The 21,350-nt window shown below is 45.1% G+C and overlaps 1 protein-coding gene across 2 annotated transcripts in view; it reads left to right on the top strand.

Moving 5' to 3' along the window:
* Nucleotides 1-21,350, top strand: part of ACTR2 (actin related protein 2) — a 237,087-nt gene that overhangs the window by 28,340 nt on the left and 187,397 nt on the right. For both annotated transcript variants that reach the window (XM_078649409.1, XM_078649410.1), the window contains exon 2: nucleotides 9,273-9,383. In XM_078649409.1, coding sequence (XP_078505535.1) covers nucleotides 9,273-9,383 — 111 coding nt within the window. The remainder of the gene's footprint in view (nucleotides 1-9,272; nucleotides 9,384-21,350) is intronic.

The following is a 21,350-nucleotide window of genomic DNA, read 5'->3' as shown; positions in this document are numbered from 1 at the left end:
CAATGCCGTTTTGCATTTTTTTTTTTTGCACTCGCAATTTGTTGATGCATTGCAAGGGTGCAGAGGGGGGTCCAAAGGACCCCCCGCTGCACCCCTGTAATGTATTTTCAAGTGCATGTTTCACACACACATGTCCTAAGGACATGTGTGTCTGTAACATGCAAGTTTAAAAAATGCATTTTTTTGCTTTTTTAAACATTTTTCGCAAATTAACACGAGGGTCAACCTCGTGTTAATTTGCACTTCCAATTTCAAAATTCGCTATTTTTTACAAATTGATGCATTGCATTTAAGGAATCGCACAAATGCGATTCCTTAATTGCATTTGCATTTTTAAGAAATGCAAAAAATAGCGAATTGTTTAATGCATCCCAAAAACGTATTTAGGAAGTGCAAACGGCCGAATTTACCGATTCGCACCGTTTGCACTTCCTAAATAGGTTGATGCATGTGGGGGTTGAAGTGAAGTAATTCCAGGACATTTAGTTTTTATGTATGACCAATTTTGTATGTTTCTATGTGTTACGTTTGAGAACGTAGCTGTTTGCGAGTCCTTCTTTAAGGCTACTAAAGTTACCACCAAACCAACACTCTTTAGAACTAAGCTTTCTCTAAATGCTAAATTCAGTGTTGATCTGTCCAGTGTTTTTCCCCTACTTGAGACAAACATTGCCAAATACACTATTATCTTTTTACTCCTCAATCAGTTTACCAAGATCTGAATAACTGTGCTCCAGAAACTTGGGTTCACAAATGTAAAATTAGATTTGCAAATCTCTTTTTGAATGATCGGTATAGAGCCGTAAGTTGTAGAGAGTATCGTCCTCGGGCATGACAGAGCAGAGGAGTTGAATTCACCCTATTTGAGAAAGTGGTAACTCTTTATGTGAGTGTTAAATCTTGGAAATTGCCAGGCTAGTTTGACATCCAGTCATCTTATTGTATACCTGAAATATTAATGATTGTACACTTGAAATACCAACTCATTGAAACTTCACTTCCCGACCTTCCAACCTGGTACCAGCCTTTCTTTTTTGATTTAACGAGATTATTTACATAGTGCAGACTTGGCTTGGGTGTGAATGGAAGAGGTGGGAGATGTTTGCATAGGGCAGGGTAATATACTGAAACGGGCCAGTTACAGAAGTACGTGTAGATGTGTACAAATACAAAGGTCATAGTTATTCAGACACGTGATTTCACATGAGGTCTAGGCTTAGCAGACAAGTTCCATTCGTTTTGTATCCTTTTCTCCAGTCCAGAACCGTACACATTAGCCATACCTACAAACACCTCTTTGTCCCATGATCCCATGGTTTCAGCAAGACACCATTTAAATTGGACAACTGCAAAAAATGTGTATTGTGGAACCCGTTTCTGTTGTAAATCTTGGAGCTCACTTGCCATGCAGGGCAAGTCCATCTAAAGTACAGATACCAGAATATGACTTCTCTTCCCATTTAATGGGCCAAAGGGGCAATTTTAAAATGCAGTGTTGATATGTTAACCTATGCCTCTGGTTTACATTGTCCAAAATGCAATTTCATATTCTTTCTGTTGACATTGAGGGATGTTGTCTCTTGATTTCTATGATGAATTTCTCTGTGTGAGAAGTGCCACCCGATACCCCTCACTTTCATCTTAACCAGTGGTCCATTAAAACGCCTGTCTCACTATGGAGGCAATATTGTAACAATATATCTGAAATAATTACTCCCTTTTTGTATTATCAGTATGTAATTTAAGACCAAAGTGTCAGACACAAGTCTAAAATTTTTGGAGAGAAGACCTTTTATTTAGCAGAATGAAGGATTTTTATTTTCTGCTAGACTGCAACACAGCTTAAACTCTGGCATGCTCTGCTTTTTTATAGTACTTCCCAGGAACGCTGGATGTGAATGTAAATGTAAATGTGTTGGACTTGTAAAGCGCACAGCTGCCCGTGAGCGTCCCGGCGCTGAAGACCGCTGGGGAACCCGTCCTGGCTTTCCCTGTGAGATGGTCCCTTCTGGGTATCTCCAAGGTGAAACCAGGCATCCCCGGCGTCTGTGGGGGGCCGTTGTAGAGATGAGGCAAGCTTAATGCCCAGAGTTGCCGAGTGTGATCCCTGGTTAGAGTAGGCACCGAGGCGAGAATTGTCGAGTCCGCTGACCCTGGTCCACGACCCTGCCGCGTCGGGAATTGAACCCTGGTCCCAGGCCGTTCTCTGCTTCCAGGTCTGCCGACTCTAACCAGTGAGCCACACCTCTCCACTAAAACATAATTATTAAGGCATGTATCAGTCCAATATGCAGTTTACATAGGCTTTTCCTGATTAGTTCATTTACCAGTGAGGTACAGAACCAAAGCTTTCAAGCAGTGCCACCAAGTTAGATTGTAGACAGGCCTTTGCTTACCCCATAGCAAATGAAGGGGGTGGGGAAAGGGGGGGGGGGCGAACCCCAGGCAGTGAACTTCTCAGTTCTGCATTTTTATCATTGCTCAGTGCTCCCCTTTTCTCTTTTGCTCCCCTCTTCCCCCTGTGATGTGAAAACCGGTATTATTTTTTATTGGGCTGTACCTGACCACTGTCCCAATACTAGCCTTAGACCTCAACCCTAATCTGGGGTTGTTCTGCCCAGGGACTCGGGCCTATCTCTTGGGCGCCCTTGGGTTTCATCGCATGAAGTGGCCTGCACTGGTTCTCTCTCGTCTTACCTTCCTCTCCAACCTCTGTTGCCCAACTGACTACTACGTTTTCATTCTAGTTTCTCTCCAATCTTCCCTCTTGACTGCTGCTGTCATCTTATCTTTTTTCCAATCTGCGTTCCTCTGCTGACTGCTCCCTCTCTTTTTCACCTTCCTGACTCCCCCTTCTATTCTGCTTTCTTTCACTCATCTTGTCTTCCTCTCAAACCTCTGATTACACCTCCTGCTCCGAATTCATTTTCCTCTGCAGCTTCCATTCCTCTGCTGACCCCCCCACCCTTGCTCGTGTCTCTCCTTCCTTCTTTAATCTCCACTACTCCATTGACGCCTCCCCTCTCGTCTCTTCTTCCTCTCCAAACTCTTCTCCTCTGCTGACTACACTATCCATTTCTGTTTCGGAGAACTCTGTCAATGCACCTCCTCCCTCAAAGGTATTTTGATAGAATAAACTGATGTGCGCTCTATCCAGTCGTTGCGGTGTTCATATCCTGGAAGTGCAGCCATTTTGCTGTATTAGACCGTGACTGAGGGATGTTTATCTCAATACTACTAAGGTGTGTCCCTATCACACTCTAGTTACTGTAGAGCTGGCTTAGATACATTTCTAACCCATTAGAGGTGTGACATGCTAGGTGTCACATTGTAAAATGCCTCTTGGAAATAAATAGGTACCATAGAGAGCACCCACTTCACTTAATTCCCCACCTAATAAGGAATATGTAGGTCTCATCTACCAGACAGTTTTTAACTGTCTGTGGGTGAAAGCCTGTTGTGGACCATACCAAAGAAATTACAGTGCGTTTACAGCCAGCCTATTGCTTCCCATTGTTTGGCCTTCTTGTCATTCTCATTTGCTAACTTTTTATTCAATGCGTTTCCTCCCTCTTCTTGTGTATATCTTTCTCCCCTGAAGCCTAGCATATTTATTATTCTTTTTGATAGGATTACTTGGATCTTTCCACTGCTCCAATTCAGGCAACTACTTTTTAGGTTTCGCCCTGGGCGTTGCAACTGCGTAGCAGTTGCTCCGCCCACGGCGAAACCTCATGATCCTACATATGGACTTTAGTTCCGCCTCTGTCTCCCATTGGCTAGCTCCATAAATGGAGGCTAGCCATTGGGAGACAGAGGCTGTCAATCACGCTTTCTCGTGAAAACGCGATTCGGGGGCGTTTCTGGGACTTTTTTTAAGTCCCGCCCCTTTGTCGCGCTGTCATTGGCTGCCGGCCCGGGACACCCCCGTGACGTCATTCCACGGGCCGCGCTGTGATTGACTGGCCGGCCCGGGACCTGACTTGTTTTTCATTTTCCTCTGCTCCCAATTAACAGGGCCGTGGACTGACGCACCCGTTGTCTTGTTATGTGTTTTCATGTCGTCTGATGCATGAAAAAGGCATTTTGTTTACGTTTGGGACAGTGCAAAGGTGGAACACGCGCTACCTCGACAAATGAAAACAAAAAAAACACTTAAAACAAGAATGATGGTACAACTTGTTGTTGGTGAATGTAGCGCCGAACTGTGTCTAGAACACTGACTGACTCGCGTTTGTTTTTTTTATGTACGGTAACTGTCGAATTTCAGACATTCACTTGCCAAACATTGCCATCTTTAAAAACACCCTAGAGATTTTGCGCAGAAAGGTGATGACTTTTGCGTGTGTGACAACATTGCCACGAGGACCACCTCGGCTGTGATTAAATAAATAAAAGCACTTAAAAATAAACCATAATACATTTGGATACATGAGCGTGTCCATTTTTAAACCGAGCGAGTTGAGTATCCCGAGTCACCTGCCGATCTTGAACTTGTATAATGGTCGAAGAGTTTTTTTAAATAGTTTAATTTCAAACAGGCGAGATCCCGCTAAACTCATAATGTATATTCATAAAAAACAATTAGAAGCATTAATGCTTTGGTTGTGGACTCTGAATAAATGAACAAATCAGGGTCCTTTATCATTTTTATATTTATGAAAATATTCAATTTGGGGAAGTTCTCCTCTGGTGGGCTACTCTGTGCGGCTTTGTGCTGTTTACATAATATTACAGTGTCGACCTGTGTGTTTGGCCGGAAAAGTCACGTTGTTAGAGATTTTTAACAGCAAGCTTCTGCCGCTATTTGCACAGTCCATCCCCTAGACCAGCACTTAAAAAAAATTCAGAAAATGTTTTAAAAAGAAAAGGTGCGCTGTGGAAACGGGGGCATTGTAGTGCGTGCAGCTGTTGCTGCCTTAATTGGACATGGACAGTTTGTGTATTGATTGGGTGTGAAGTGGCACAAGACAACCCCACAGCCTAGATAAACCAGCCCAGGGGGCCTTGGCCCCGTGAATCACACACTTCTCGTCGGGCCTGGAGCGCGTGCTTCCTGCTGGCACTCGGAGAGTTGGCAGCTACAGGTGGTTGCACGGCTCAGCACACAGCACAGATCTGTGACGCCGCCACCCTATGGGGGGGGGGGGGCAGCGGCGACAGTGCAGGTCACCTCAAACGATGGACGTGGACAGTGGGCATTTCCCCATGTGTTTCTGCATTTAGCTAGGTCCACCATCGAGCTGCAGGCATACAATGTGCACGCTACACTTTCAGCAGCCTGTTCCACGATGCTGTGTATTTATCGTTTATTAAAATCTCCACGTTTTACAGTACTTTTGTCGACAATATTACCAGATTAAATTCACAGAAGTTTGGTCTCTTTTGAAGCAGACAGGTTACACTTTTTACACTGACTGGCATATCCGGCTTTTGTGGGACGTTGTTCTGTCTCATTCAATAAACGCAAACTTGTAAACCTCCTAATAATAGTACGTCACCACAGGCTTCTGTGGAAGTTGGAATATTTAAGCGGATTCTTTTAGGTGTAAACTCTGCTGTTGGACTTTACTCCATGTCCGTGTCTTGAAATGTTAATAAAAGCAGTATTGGCAAAGCAATTGGGTCTAGCCTTGGCAAAGCCTTGGCAAATATATACATTTGGTACATAATTGTGAACTTTTTTTGTTGCTGAGATGTACATTAGGTGATAGAAGTTTTAAAATAATAATACGTAAAACTGAGTAGTTGTTTTGGAAGAGCATCCTCTATTTTGACATGAGCCCTTCTATCTTTGTTTTGATGGGACACGTTTTTGTTGACTATAGTAGACATAAGTGTGGCTCTGTGTGTGGCTCTGTGTGTGTGGGGGAGGCTCTGTGTGTGTGTGTGTGTAGGTGTGGGTCTGTGTGTGTGTAGGTGTGGGTCTGTGTGTGGCATTTGCGAGAGATTAAGCTATTGGCATTGTAAATGACAGTGCCATTTATTTATCCGTTTTCATAACCAACACATAAATGACAAATTTGTCATTTACAATGCCAATAGCTCTAACTGTTGCAAAGGCGAAACCGTTGCATTGTAAATGCTTGTTTGGGTTTACATTCAGCTCTCAATGGGAGTTCATGTGTTTTCAGGTTATCGTCATCGTGTACTGTCCCCTCTCCTTCCCCTGTGCTTTCATCGATGCTCTCCACCTCTCTCAGCTTGTCTGTAAAAGTACAACAGTCATATTTTTGCAGGGGTATGACTAATGAGCTGGCTAGATGGGTTTTTATTTTTTATTTTTACCTCCTGCGTTTCACATATTGCATGAATGCACATGCCTTGGCATGCAAAAGCTTTTATGTTGCTGGGGGACAAGCTGGATGCTGCAGTTACTCAGCTGAGGCACAAGATGTACTTCTTTTGATGGAGAGGTAGCTGTGTCTTCTCCGAGATGCATATAAATGTACTCTCTGGAATACAACAGAGGGCCCGCTGGCTGGAGCATTTTTCAGTTTTTAATCTTGTGGAAAGGGAAGTGTTTTTCTTTAAATTTGAAAATTTAGATTTTTCACAGCCTGCTGGGCAGAAAATCTGGATTTTATTATAGTCACGGAGGCCAACATTATGCAAATTCTCCTTTATTGCCACAGCTCAGCAGTAACAATGAGAGAACATGAATTGAATTGAATTGCGGGTTTATATAGCGCCAGGAATCGACTCCCGGAGGAGTATCTCCACGCTTCGACCGCTGGGGAACCCGTCCTGGCTCACCCTGAGAGATGGTCCCTGATGGGTATCTCTAAGGTGCGACCAAGCATCCCCGGCGGTCTGGGGGGCCGTTGTGAAGATGAGGCAAGCTGATGCCCAGAGTTGCCGAGTGTGGTTTCTGACTAGAGTAGGCACCGAGGCGAGAATTATCGAGTCCGCTGACCCTGGTCCACGACCCTGCCGCGTCGGGAATCGAACCCTGGTCCCGGGCCGTTCTCTGCTTACGGGTCTGCCGCCTCTAACCAGTGAGCCACTCATAGGAGATATAAACATTCTAGAATATGTATATAGCTCATGAACACACAGCCATCATCCTTCTTTGTCTAATGCTCCCTTTTAAAAAAAAAAATATATATATTTTGAGTTTCCTTAGGGAACAATATGTGGAAAATAAAGCAGGTTGTGTACAAAAATAAAAAAACGGTTAATTCAAACAGTTTTTAAATATCTTGATGTTGTTTGCTTTTACTCCAGTATTTAGAGTAATAACTGTTTTTTTCAGCAATACTTTACAAATAAGCATAGGTAAAACCAAATAGCTTTTTACCTGCATTATAAAAGCAAGACCTAATAGATTTTACCAATGCTTGTCTTCATGTTTTCTCTTCCCCTGCTCACACGATCATAATTGATCGCTAATAATCATGCAGTGCTTTTTATCTTAACATTACCAATGTTGCAGACCCAGTCACAGTTGAAACTTCCCTTTTATCTTTATTTGTGCGAGAAATTGACATATGCCACCATAAAAAATTAATGCATTTGCTTTTGAGTAGAATATTTAATTTATTGTGGCAAGAACCCTGACGTGCTGCTCAATGCTATTTGTCTACACTGCTGTAGACTAATTGATTTCTGTAATCAAAGCGTAATGTGGTCATTTTTGGTAAATAAATGTTATTTGGGCTGGTGGGCATGACTTGCATTTTTCAATGCTGGGCAAGGGCACCACCTGCCATAAAACTCAAAAATCTGCATAATCATTTAAAGAGCGGATCACAATGTCTTTGGATAAAGTAGTAATATATTATGGGTCACCAAGACTAACACTAATTAATAAGAATAATGCATGTAGGGGTCAACCTCATTCAAATAGTTGAGTGTGTGACCCATGTGCCTACTACTACTAGGCTGATGTATTGAATTGTCAATATTTCGTTGCAGAACTGAGACTCCAAATTCAGGTAATGGAATACATAATGTGTGTCTGTTTTTTATTTTTTGTCACACAATGTGTTTTTTTTCATTTTTCAAAAATTTGTGATAACTTTTGTCCCAAAAGCCTTGTTTAAGTTTGGGCTTTTAATCTTTGGATGTCTCACACCTTTGCAGCATTAAGTATGACAGTGGTGGTCCGTAGAGGGCGAATGCCACATTGAATTGTGCAGTAAAAGTTTAATTCACTTTGAACTTGAAATACTGTTTTTTTCTGTGCTGTAAATGTGTACCTACTAAGTACCTGTTATAATTAGTTTTAGATGAGGTAAAATCGGCTGTTTTTAATTCTGAAATGATTGTATTTGGAACTTGGCTCAATTACTATATTAAATTCATATTGCCAGAGTTCTAGTTTGGGAATTGCGCTTCTAAACCCAGCATGGAAATTAGAGGTAATCATACCAGAACGTCTTTAGATTCCTTTTTAATCAGTGTTGAGGAAATTAAGATTTCAGTTTACATTTCCTTAGTAAAAAGCAGAAAGGCTAGATTTGCTTGTTTGAAAAACCATTATACTAAATTATAAAGTCGCAAATTCTCAGGTTCGATGGGAGAAGGGCACTTAGGGATGTTGACCAAATAACAGAATTGTAATTCAATTTTCACTAAATATGTGTGTCTTATGTTCATGTGCCTCGCCTGTCCGAGGTGAAACATAAATATGTTTCTTTTTTAGCCGAAGGAAGATCCGGGAGGAAGTGCGGTCCATACTGACCCTACTTAAAATTTCAATAAAATGGCCAGAGTTTAAACGAAAAAAGTGTCCACCAGCAACTTTGGTTCCAGATACAGCAGACAGTAATTCCATCCACAAAAAATAACAAGGCTGCTTCTGTTAAAACATTTTAAACCCTTTTGATGGTTTCACCTCAGCAGCCTGAAGCAAACATTTGTTTGCACTAAAGCCACCTGATGGTATTCAGTGAACATGGCAGGAACTGATAATGAGAATCGTAAGGAAGTAACAAACATTATAGGTCTGATGTAGAGTTGAATGTTAATTAAAAATCCTCTGATTTCAGGCAAAAGTACTAAATCTGGAGGAGAATCCACCGGCATAATTTTATATATGAATTTTCTTCCGAATTTAGTTCCTTTTTCATAATCTGAGGGTTTTGCACTACCACCAAACTGTAATTATGTTAATAAATCACAAAATGACTTATGTATTTTGAGCCCTATGTGATAGCACATTTTCCCTTTTGGCCTCTTTGTGTAAATTGATATTACCTCAAATTTGTTGTGAGGAATTGTCCTGATAACGTCTCTTTTTTTTCTTGTGCTTCTTATCTTTAATTCAGTTTGTTAAATGCGGGTATGCGGGCTCAAATTTTCCAGAGCACATCTTCCCTGCACTTGTCGGCAGACCAGTTATCCGATCAACCACAAAAGTAGGAAACATCGAAATAAAGGTAATTTAATTTCAATTTCTGTAATAAATGTTGCATTTCCTGAGGTTTGTTTTTGCTTGTACATCTTTTATGTTTCAAAATAACATAGCAGATTGAATGAACCCGTTACAGTTGTCCTTTTTGATTCTTAGTTGAGATTAAGTACTATTTGTCTTTTAATTAACTACTGGACTTGTGTGTATTGCCCAGTGTTGTCACTGTAGTTTTGGTTCAGATTTACTTTCCATTAAAAAAAGAAGTTTTTTGATTTGCATAGAACATTTGAAAAAATAAATTTGGAAAAATCTACGGAACGTGACATAGCGCTGACACCAGGATGTTGCCTCCTACACTGGTTCCCTCACGCTGCCAGGAACAAGGTCACTAGCAAGTTTATATACCTGGAAATGGTATTGGCCAAAAGGGAACTTACTAGCAATTGGAAGGCGAAAAATCCTCCTTGCATGAGGAGGTGGACCAGGGACCGTATAATGTGGGCGGACTGCGAGGGGATCTTCCAACTGCAAATGGCCCAGTGGTCCGGGAGCGAAAAGACATTGGAGGCGACACAGGCATGGGCGGGCGTTAGTGGAGGTCTTGAAACAGCCGAGTGATGACCGTGATGTACCCCTTGATGATGCACACCCCGTAGTAGGGGATTGAGCACTTGATTTCCTAGGCGACCCGGACTGATGCCCCAGGGATCGAGCTGCTCTGTGGAGCTCCTGTTCAGCATGGCCCAAATGTGGGCTTACATCACCTGAAGTAGCCAACCCGGTGCCCTGTTGGACTGATTATCCGTACTATGCAGAGAAGCCGGTGAATAAGCGACATGCCTTAGGGGCGGGAAGGGAGGGAGTTTGGGGGGAGGTAGGAGGGGGGGTTTTCCTTATTGGGTTATTAGTAGTTAGTCGTAGAGCAGACTACTGAGTTGATACCCACCTGATACATGTGGTACAGAACGCTACAGGACTGTAGAAATTGGGCTACATTTGTTGTATTACCGTCTCCTTCCACAGGAGCGGGAATAATACATCTGCGGAATACTAGCCTGAGATTAATCTGTGTCACCAGAGTAGGGTACACCCTGGAATTAGATTGTAATCGCTGTGCTATTTCTGTGATGCTACTGACTGGTTTACCATAAAGTAATAAAAATCTGTTTACAAAAAAAAAGAAAATTGGAAAATTCTAGTCGGCTTTCGTCTGGCATGTCAATTTTCATGCAAATATGTGCAAGGGAAAAATAAGTTAGTGTGGTGGGGGTCAAAAAAGAAGTGATTTCCCATTTTAGCTTCCATTGAAACTTTTTCTCAAGTCTACTGCTCAAACTGCTGAACGGAGTTACAACAAACTTGACATTAAAGTGGAACTTTACTCAGAAAGTGTGCTTTTGTTTGTTGGTGAGCAGTTTGTAAGATATTAGCAGTTAAAAAAAGTTGCAGTGCAGGTTTGAAGGGGTTAGCACCTTTGGATATATCTGCTGTTTTAACTCAAGAGCTACGACTCTCGATGTCTGTCAATCACATTTTGAAGTTTTAATGTGATTGGCTGGTTAAGGGTGCTAATCTTTTTCCGGACATTTTAAAACTCTAGAGTCAACTGTGATTAGCAAGTTTTGTGGTGTGGAAAAAAATGTGCAAAGCTGGGGGTGGGGGGAGGGGTTCAGGGGTTTACAGTTGGAGGTGAGACTCAGTGATCCTCAGAGGTATAGAAAACTCGTGTCCCATTTGAGGAAAAAATAATACGTGCATTACTCTTAAATCGCAAAAGATTTGAGAGACGCTTAAGTGGCCATGTTAGGTGCTGGAATCTACATTCATATTGTGTTTGACCCTAATCACGTCTGACTCAATTGTCATGCTAATTAGAACATAACCAAAGGCAGACTCTTCGACAAGTATCTGACCACAAGTAAAGACCATGTAAAGAAACACAAGGGACGCCCTACTCACAAGGATCCAGGGTAAGTATTATATAGACAGGTTCCTGTGGACAATGTAATTAGTATCAATGAAAATATGCACAATGGCAATAGAGACAGGGTTACGAGGATGTCCAAACGAGAAGAAGAGACTATATACCACACAATGTTGATATTCAATACAGTTTTTATATGCAAAACATCTGGTATGTATTCAACAAAAAGTGCATGGTGCCCTGAGTGAGCGTGGAACCAACGTAAAAATGTGACTTATTGTGACATAGAAGAAAATGGTTTCCAACAGTAATTAATTCTACCATTCAATTGATATGCAATAAATACAGCCTTCTACGAAAATGTTAGAGACTGATGAATGGTTCGCTTTAAGTTTTGTCAACGGCGTTTCGACCCACAAAAACAATAAGGGGTCTCTTCAGGACCTAATGATGTAGGGACATCTGAGAAAGAAGAATGGCTGTCAAAGTGACTGTTATGCACCTCGAGGTAGTGAAATTATAGGAGCCCAGCCGGGCGCCTAGTGAGGTGAAGGAAACAGACAGCCTGGTATGTGTAAGAATCTGTAGGATCACATGGATAGGTGTATCACAACAACAAGGACCGAGAATCTGTGTGATAGAGCCGGTCTCGATATTCTAGTTTTCATAGAAGGAAAAATCAATCTACGATTGTCACTGGCACAACTGAGATGGAGTCGGATGTGTGAAAGAAAGCAGTGATCCAACAGATAAGGCTTTCTCTCTGAATACAGCAAGGCACGCCAATTCTTGAGGGATATTTGTATCTTGTTACCAGGCTACAATCAGGCAGGCTACAGTAACAAAAAATGTGTGCCTCCGCTACGTGTACGTTGTAGAGAGCCGCACAAGTCCGTCTCCACTGGCAGAGTGTCAATCTTGATTGGCATCCCTGTAACCCTGTCTCTATTGCCATTGTGCATATTTTCATTGATTCTAATTACATTGTCCACAGGATCCATTGTTTCTGTCTACACAAGTAAAGACCAGCGCCTTGCAGCCATACTCTCCTGCGCATGCCCGAAAGGTAGATACTGTGAAGGTAGGCTGCAGTCGCGGGGGAGGGTGCATGGCCTGACCGTAGGCTAGTCCCTGCACTCGACTCCTTCAATGCATAGCCGAAGACCTTGTGCAGCTAGGTTTAAGTGAGGCCAGAAAGTAGGGCACAAGGCCCTGTACTAAACCCCCACTCTATACAACCTTTAGAAGTGAGTAGAGGAGTTGCCATAACTTGCACCAAGCCCCATGCTCAAAACTCAAACTCTTATTTGAAACCAGTCTAGAATCAAAGGAAAGTGAAAACAAAGAGAACAATGTTGGCACAGTTTATGCCATGTGTTGTGTGATAACAAATGAATTTCAGTAGATTGCCGCGTTTGATCAAGAACCATAACTCTGTTTTTAACTGTGGTGAATTTTATATAATTACTTTTGTAAACAAAGTATGGTCTTTGTAGGTAATCAGTTCAGTAGCCAGTAATGTAGTTTATAATAGCAGGTTTATTCAGTAACAAGTGAGATAGTAAGTATAGCTTAATCGGTAGCAGCATCCAGCTGCTCATCGCCACGCATTCCAACTGATCACTCGTACAAACCATGCACTACTGACCATTTTATTACATCACATTCACACCAGCTAAGCAGCAAGGAATTAAGAGAAGCGATAACAGAATCCAACATATCTCCTTTCTTCAGGAAACCCAAGAAACAGGACGCTGGGTGGAAGAAAATACACATTCCACACCTCCTGTAAATATATGAAACCAATCCTTAAATTACAAAGAAATGTCACATTACATAAGTTATTACACTCCTTAGATTGTAAAAGAAGATCACAATATACAAATTATTCCACTCCCTTAGATTGTAAAGGAAGATTACACACACAAAGATCACACTACATAAATTGCTAACTTAGATCACGCACAATATATCTTCTACTCCCACTATAGAACACTATAATACATCTTCTACATAGATCCACCCCACACTATGCAAGACAGAAGAACCAACGCAGTGACGTAGCAGCTGGATTACACCCACAAAGCTGCTTTCAGAACGCCACACACACGTCAAAGCAGGGTTACGCCCACAGTGCTGCCTTCAGATACCGCGCACATGTAACAACATATTTGGCAGCTGCTACGTTGCAGTTAAAGGACCCAACAGGTGCGTCCTTCAAATTTTCAAATGTACATAATCGGTTTGCGAATGCCCTTGTATACACTGGAGCTCAAAATTAATCCCAAAGGCCCTCCGGAGTAATTACACACTGAGGCTCCATCGGTGCCCCCGAGTAGCATCCGAAATCTCACACACATAGTGCACAAGGGCTGCAGCCCACCCAACTCTTCACAATAGGCAATAACTCAGGCACACTTTGAGCTTTCAATGCTCACCCTCCTCCTTGAGAGCGCTATGTTGCATACACCATATAGCGAGTGGTGTCTCCTTATGGGCAACCTTTTGAATTGATGTATTGCGGCTCGCTCGGTCACGGAGGCACCCCGCTGCTAAACACGCAGATCCAGTGTTGGGTAAATACCGAGCACGAAGGAGTAAGGAAGGTCGTGTGGCAAGACTATATAAGTGTCAGAGGTGGCGGCACTTGTTTCCCCTCCAAACCCACTTGGGGAACAATTAATGACATTAATGGCAACCCGGCACCCACTGGGGATTAACATTTACACAAACTACAAAGACCAGTATGCCTCGGGCCACACACCCACCGGGGCGGGAGTTAACAAACTTGAAAGGAGCATTGTGCAACCGCCGGTTTGATCACTCACCTGTTTTTTTTTGTTTTGTTTTTTTTTTTGCAGAGTTTTATATAGCGCGCTTTACATAGCACCAGTTACGTTACATGAGGACACACTTTCATTTTAGGCACGGGGAGATTAAGTGATTTGCCCAGAATCACAGGGGGTTTTTGGCGTCGTTACCGAGACTCGAACCCAGATTCCGAGGTCGAGCGCCTTAGCCGTTAGGCCAACCCCTAAGAGCACATAGTGCTCGAAACGCGTTGGGCTTTTGGCAAAGACTTTGAAGGGGATGTAACTGCTGCTGTACTGCTGTCTGCCATTAAAGGCTTCAACTTCCATGCGAGTGGTGTCTCCTTATGGTCAACCTTTTGAATTCATATATATATGTATATGTATGTATGTATTTTTTTTTACAGAGTTTTATTAGCGCAAACTTGACCCGAATCGGGGCGCTAGAGGGCGCACTGCGGGATGGCTGGCTAATGTGTCAGCTCCGCCGGACGGACGCGACTATGGTGGCCCTTTCACCCCTTTAATTCGCCGCTACAGCTGAAAAACGGACAGCATCCGTTCTCGGAATGTAAGGCCGACACAAGTGTGGCACTTCTGTGACTGACCACGGGCTAAATAGCGAGAGAGCAGCGAAAGAACGGGACATTGCCGGTACGGAATCAAAATGGCCGCGCCTGGCGTTCACCGGCATCGGGACTGAGGGCGGACCAGCGACTGATGAGAGCGGCCACACAGCGGTGACCAAGCGGACTGGTGGTGCCGAGTGTGATGCGGGGCTGCGGAGCAACGGGGGTCGGTCATTATAGCGGGTAACATTGACTTTCGCTGTGCGTTCCAGCTGAGACAAGATGGCGGAGGCGCTGGAACGCACATGAACTACAGCAACGGCCACTCACGGAGCAGGCGAGACGGAGTCTCTGGACCCAGAGGGGTAGCAGCTGGCAACACAAAAAGTAAACGCAGGGTGAGTGTCCCTTGCGGAAGAAACTGCGGTGGCGGCGGCAGCCCTGCGGCCCCCAGCATAGCGCGCCTGCAGCTCCGAGCGCTCACGGAAGGTGGAGATTAGAGCCTGCCGTACGGAAGCGCGTTGGACTGGTATCAGTGCCACATGGGCATGAAGTGCAAACCAGAGTTGGCCCACACCTAACGTTATAGCCCAACACATGCCGGGCGCCGGGGGCTGTACAATCCTAGAAACGCCGCGCATGCATAAGACCTGGCGTCCGACTGCCGCCTGAATAACTGCACCATTAACGACGCTCCTAGCGGCCGCTGAGGTTGATGAATAGACGTACCCCAAGGTGGGGAGCCAAGACACCGGCGAACCACACTACACTGACAGCCAGCACACCACCGGCAGGCAGCCCAAAGACGACCGTACATACCTCGCCTCTGCCACAGAGGGACATGGGGAAGCCGGAGAAACAACAGACCAAGCTCCCATTCGAAACGAGAAAACAGCTGAAAACTACGGTAACCACCCCAGAAGTGGAAGGAGACGGAGAAATGGCGGAGGGGTCGGGCATGGAGTCGGTGCTACGAGCAATCCAGCAGAGCCTGCAGGAGATGAATGGCAAACTAGATAGCGTGGTGCAGAGAGTGGACAACATGGCGTCCAAGATAGAGAAACACGACGAGCGGATTGTTGAGGCGGAACAGAGGATTTCCAAAGTGGAAGACGAGCATAAGACTACATCGAGGGTATGCGGAGGCTTGGAGAAGACGGTGGAGACCCTGCGCGCTAGGGTGGAGGACCAGGAAGCCAGGTCCAGGCGGAACAACCTCCGAATTTCGGGCCTACCGGAATCCACCAACACTGGGAGAATGGAAACTTATATCGAAACGCTCCTGAAAGACATATTCGGCGCTGACAAACTCTCCCCGATGTTTCTGATTGAACGAGCTCACCGTTCACTGGCACCTGTACCAAAGCCGGGAGCTGCCCCACGAATGATCATAGCCCGTGTGCTCAATTCCAGAGACAGGGACACGGTACTAAGGCTCGCCAGGGACATGGGCGAAGTCACGTATCAAGGGAACACTCTGGAATTCTATCCTGACCACACCATGGCGGTACAACTGGCACGGAAAGAATTTGCTCCAGTGAAGAAGAAATTGAGAGATCTGGGTCTGGAGTACGCAATGCGAAACTCAAAATCACGAACATGGGTAAACCTGTTATTCTGCAGACGGTGCAGGCTGCACATGACTTCATCAAACAACAGGGGAAGCGTCGAAAAGCTCAGGAACGAGCGGAATCGACGAGCGATGTGGAATGACGAGATGTGCTGAGATTTCTGCGTGATATCCCTAGAAATGCTACAAGGCTGTAGTGGTCATCTGACTGCTGGGACTAGATGCGCTGCCCTGCCACGTGGCGCTAAGTTGGCGCCAGACCCAACCTAGAGACTGTAGGTGCATACAGCGGCACGCCACTCGAACTGTCGATTCCAGCAGTAAGGCCCGGGATGGGCATCCGCGCAGTGAGTATTCAGGGGGCCGGCGGTTTCCGGAGGGTGTGTGACAGGCCACCGGGTTCGGGGGATTGACTTGCACCCCTAGCAGACGATTGTGTTCCGGGGAGGCCTACACTGGCAGGCCCTCGGGTCGGTCCCTATTAATAGCACTGACTCGAACTTCTGCCGATCTATGGGACTGGGATGAATCCGAGCTTGCTGCTCTGGTTTGGACTGTAAACTGTTCTTATTTCTTGATGGCGGATGGAGGGGGAAGGGTGAATTACTATGCAAACTACATTGAAGACGTCATAAGCGTCTGTCCACGTCCACTATGTGGATGGAGATGTGTGAACCTGGCGACACCCCCAGGCGGGTGCGCCCCAAACCAAGTTTTCAAATAAGGTTACTGTTTGTTAAGGGATGGCTTTGGCAAAGTTTGGGTGCTAAAGTGGGAGGGGGGAGGGAGGAGGAACCAGGGATTAACGAGCTACGAACTCTGCATCTGAGAAGCATGGCGATCTCCTTGACCATACATAGCCATGCAGGTTTTCAATTTCATCGCTCTGCACTGTTATGGGTTTGGCACTGTACACTCCAATGCTCAGTGACTGCATTGCACCTAAAGATGCTACTGCAACTCGTGAGATCTATGGTCATGAATACCAGTATAAATGTCGAGAGTAATGTCACATAATAGTACGCTGAAATTCCTTACTTGGAATGTGCGGGGTCTGGGCAACCCGAAAAAGATTAGGCGATTATTTGCGTATTTTGACCGATAGAATGTTAACATTTTTTTCTTACAGGAAACGCACTTGGCACGTGACGGCACATCCACATTGGGTACTAAATGGGCGGAATCTGTCACCAACTCGAGCTACTCGTCTTATTCTAGGGGGGTGAGCATCTTAATACGGAAGGGGACAAACTTTGAGATTACAAGCATACACAGGGATACAGATGGGAGAAGCGTTGTTGTGGCAGGCACGGTTAGACGACAGAGGATACTGTTGGTGAACACGTATGGCCCAAATGTAGATGATCCGGGGTTTTTCAGTAATGTATGGCACACCATCGCTGACCTACAGACGGATCACATAATATGGGGGGGCGATTTCAATGTTACACTACAGGACACTCTAGACAGGGCAACACATACATTGGAACAACATGGGAATGCCAGGACGATGCTGCAGGACGCCATGGAAGACCTGCATATGGTAGATTTGTGGAGGGTGCGTAACCCAGGGGTGACAACGGCGACACACATTAACGCGGCAAACAACAGTTGGTCCAGGCTGGACTACTGGCTGGGTACACGAGACGTATTATCATGGGTTGTAGATATCAAACACTTACCACGAACACTGTCCGACCACAACCCGGTGATGCTGGAAGTTAGTATCCCACGGTATGACCCACCACCCTTCACATGGCGCTTCAATGCAGCTGCGTTGCGAGACCCTGTATATGTTACCACCATACATAAGGCGATAGTAGATTACTTTGACATGAACGGCCCATCGACTGAGGACCCGGGTTTGCTATGGGAGGCCTTTAAGGCTACAATTAGGGGAGTCTGTATTAGTACAACCTCAGGCATCCTCAAAGATATCCGACAGCAACTGCACACACGAGAACAGGCCATTCAAGCACTGGAACAGACATACACCCAGACAGGTGACACAAAAGTGCTGGGGGACATTCAAGCGCTGCTGACGGAACATAATAAATTTGTAACAGACGAGCTTCAGTATGTCTAGACGGGCAACAGCTAGGAGATAGGTGAGGGGGGCAGGCCGGGCAGGGAACTGGCCGCTAAAATATGCTCAGGTAAATCACCGCAAAATATTACGTCCATTTGTAATGACTCCGGAGAGGTGATTACTGATGTTAAGGGGATACTGAAAGAGTTTATGCACACATATGGCACGCTTTATAAGGCGTGCCCGTCGCCCTCACAGGCTGATTTACTGACGTATATGGAGGATGTAGAAATGGCATGGCTAGCAGATGGGCATAGGAAATACTTAGAGCGCCCGATAACAGTGGAAGAAGTCACGGACACCATCCAGCGTTTGCCGAATAACAAGGCGCCGGGGCCAGATGGCTTCGTAACGGAATTTTATAAAATGTATGCTGACTTACTCGCCCCACACTTGGTGCGTCTATATGGGGCGGCTCATGAAGCCCAGACGCTACCGGCATCTTTGAGGGAGGCCTTACTCATCACACTGCTGAAACCGGGCAAGGAAGAAGACAAATGTGATTCGTACCGCCCCCTTTCGCTATTAAATGTGGATACTAAAATAATAGCTAGTCTACTGGCTGATAGGTTGAAACCGCTTATGCCCTTGGTAACAAGGCCCGACCAATCCGGATTCATCCCTGATAGGGCCACCACACATAACACCCGCACATTGTTTGCATTGGCGCACTATCTGGCTCCTGAGACGAAGGCTGTGGCAGTGTTACTTGACGCTGCTAAGGCGTTTGACACTATTGGCTGGCCATTTATTCAGGCAGTACTGGTGCGTATGGGATTCCCGATGATCTTTCTAGGATGGATATTGATGCTGTACACTAACTTAACTGCACGCATCAGAGTGAACAGGTACATTTCGGAAGCCATTCACATAGGCCGGGGTACTCGGCAGGGTTGCCCACTCTCACCGATGTTATTTGCACTAATCCTGGAGCCGCTGGCCTGTAAAATCCGGCAGCACCATCACTACTCGGCACTTCAAATGCCATCCCGACCCATACACATCTCGCTTTATGCGGATGACATGGTGTTGTATGTAAAAAATCCTGAACAGCACTTGAATCCGCTTTTAAGAGAATACATAAAATTTGGTAAAAAATCCGGACTGCAGATAAATTGGGATAAATCCCTTATCCTATCACTGACGGACAGCACACGCCCAACACAGTTAGACTACCCGCTGGAATGGCAGGAGGAACCAACGAAATATCTGGGAATATGGTTTCACAGAGACCCAGAATTGGTCATTCGGACAAATTACGGGCGAACCATAGCGACCCTAGAAGAAAAAATTAAAAGATGGAATAGACTTCCCTTGTCTTTGGCGGACAGGGCCGCGATCGTAAAAATGGTACTTCTACCGAAGTTCCTGTATTTATTCAACAATATTCCGATAAAACCTCCAGCTGCAGTATTCCGTAATATCAATACGTTGGTACTTAGTTTGCTTTGGGCAGGGAAACAGGCGAGGATGGAACTGCGCACCATGACACTGCCATATGCTAGGGGGGGCTTCAAGGTCCCAGACTTCTACTTATACTACTTATGCGCTCAAGCGCAATTCGCGCACTTCTGGTACCATGACATACCCTTTATGACACATGTGGCTGTAGAAGCGGGCGATGCAGACCCGATTCCACTAGCTAACATAATGACACATAAACGCCCTAGGCTACACGACCACGATATCAATCCGGTTAATGCGACCACGGAGGCATGGAGGTTGATGGGGAAGGCAGCAGACAGCCTGCCACTTTACGCACCAACGCTTCCACTAGCGCATCACCCGGCCCTTTCGGTCACACAAGAGCAGGTTGGCATGGATCTGCTTAAGCGAGCTGGCTTAGACACACTGGGTGACTTGTATATAAATGGTGAATTCCAGACCCTGGACAAGTTGCAATACATCAGCAACCCGTCCCCGCTTTTCAGCTTTAACTACTACAGGCTGCAAAGGGCACTTCGGGAACACTACCCTACACACCCAGAAGAACCAAAAACACTTGAACCCCTACAACTGCTCCTCACTACACCCACAGCGTCTCACCTAGTATCTAAACTATACACAAGCATACAGGGTGCGGTAGGGGGTAACACAAACAAGGCAAAGGACAAATGGAGCGCTGGGCTGGTTGTACCTCTAACTGACGACGAATGGGATTCCTCATGCATGCTTACTGGCATGTTGACACCAAACGGTAACTTGAAAATCATTCATTACAAATATTTGCATCAAGTGTACCATACGCCTCAGCGACTGTATAAATACGGCTTGAGGGACGATTCAAAATGCTGCAGATGTAACCAAGACGATGCAGACTTCATGCATCTGGCATGGCACTGTCGCAAAGTGGCGGGATACTGGGAACAGGTCGTGCAAGTTTTAAATGAAATGCTCGGAGTTTCCATGATATGTGAGGCAAAAGTCTGTCTGTTGGGTATTGTTCCACAACTTAGAGCTTTGAAACGCAAATTCTGTGCTGTTGCACTACTGCTAGCCAAAAGAAGGGTGTCCCTCCACTGGAACAGCAGGAGAACCCCGGAGGTAAAGCACTGGATTGAGGATATGGTTTATTGTCGAGACACGCTCAACACATACGAGGATGGAGTTGCCGATCAGATCTAGACCTAAAGACTATTGGGGGTTCCTGCGTGCATATTTACTAGACCATGGTGCGTCGGACTCGGAAGCGGACACTGAGTAATGTATAAATCTGAAGGTGCGGACATAGAGCGAACAACTGTATAGTATTGGTACTGAGGAGGGAGGATGCTGTGATGCAGAGTATTGGTAGCGAGAGGAGAATTACAAGTTGGGTAGTATATTGTTAGTTTTAGTTCTGTTAAGCAAAAATGTGAAAATGTAAGACTACAGACGAGTATGTAGGCGAGTATGGCACTGACGACAGTTTGTGGTTTATCTGACAACACGCCGCCGGTCCGTTGGATGTCGGCTGATGGGCTGTGTACAACTAACACCAACTTTCTCTGTTGTGAGTACATGTAGCCGGCTCGATGGGGTTGTAGGCGA

This window comes from Lissotriton helveticus, chromosome 6 (assembly GCF_964261635.1).
Source record: "Lissotriton helveticus chromosome 6, aLisHel1.1, whole genome shotgun sequence".
NCBI classification, from domain to species: domain Eukaryota; kingdom Metazoa; phylum Chordata; class Amphibia; order Caudata; family Salamandridae; genus Lissotriton; species Lissotriton helveticus.
The sequence above is the reverse complement of the archived record's forward strand: the minus strand, read 5'-3'. Positions and strand labels throughout refer to the sequence as shown.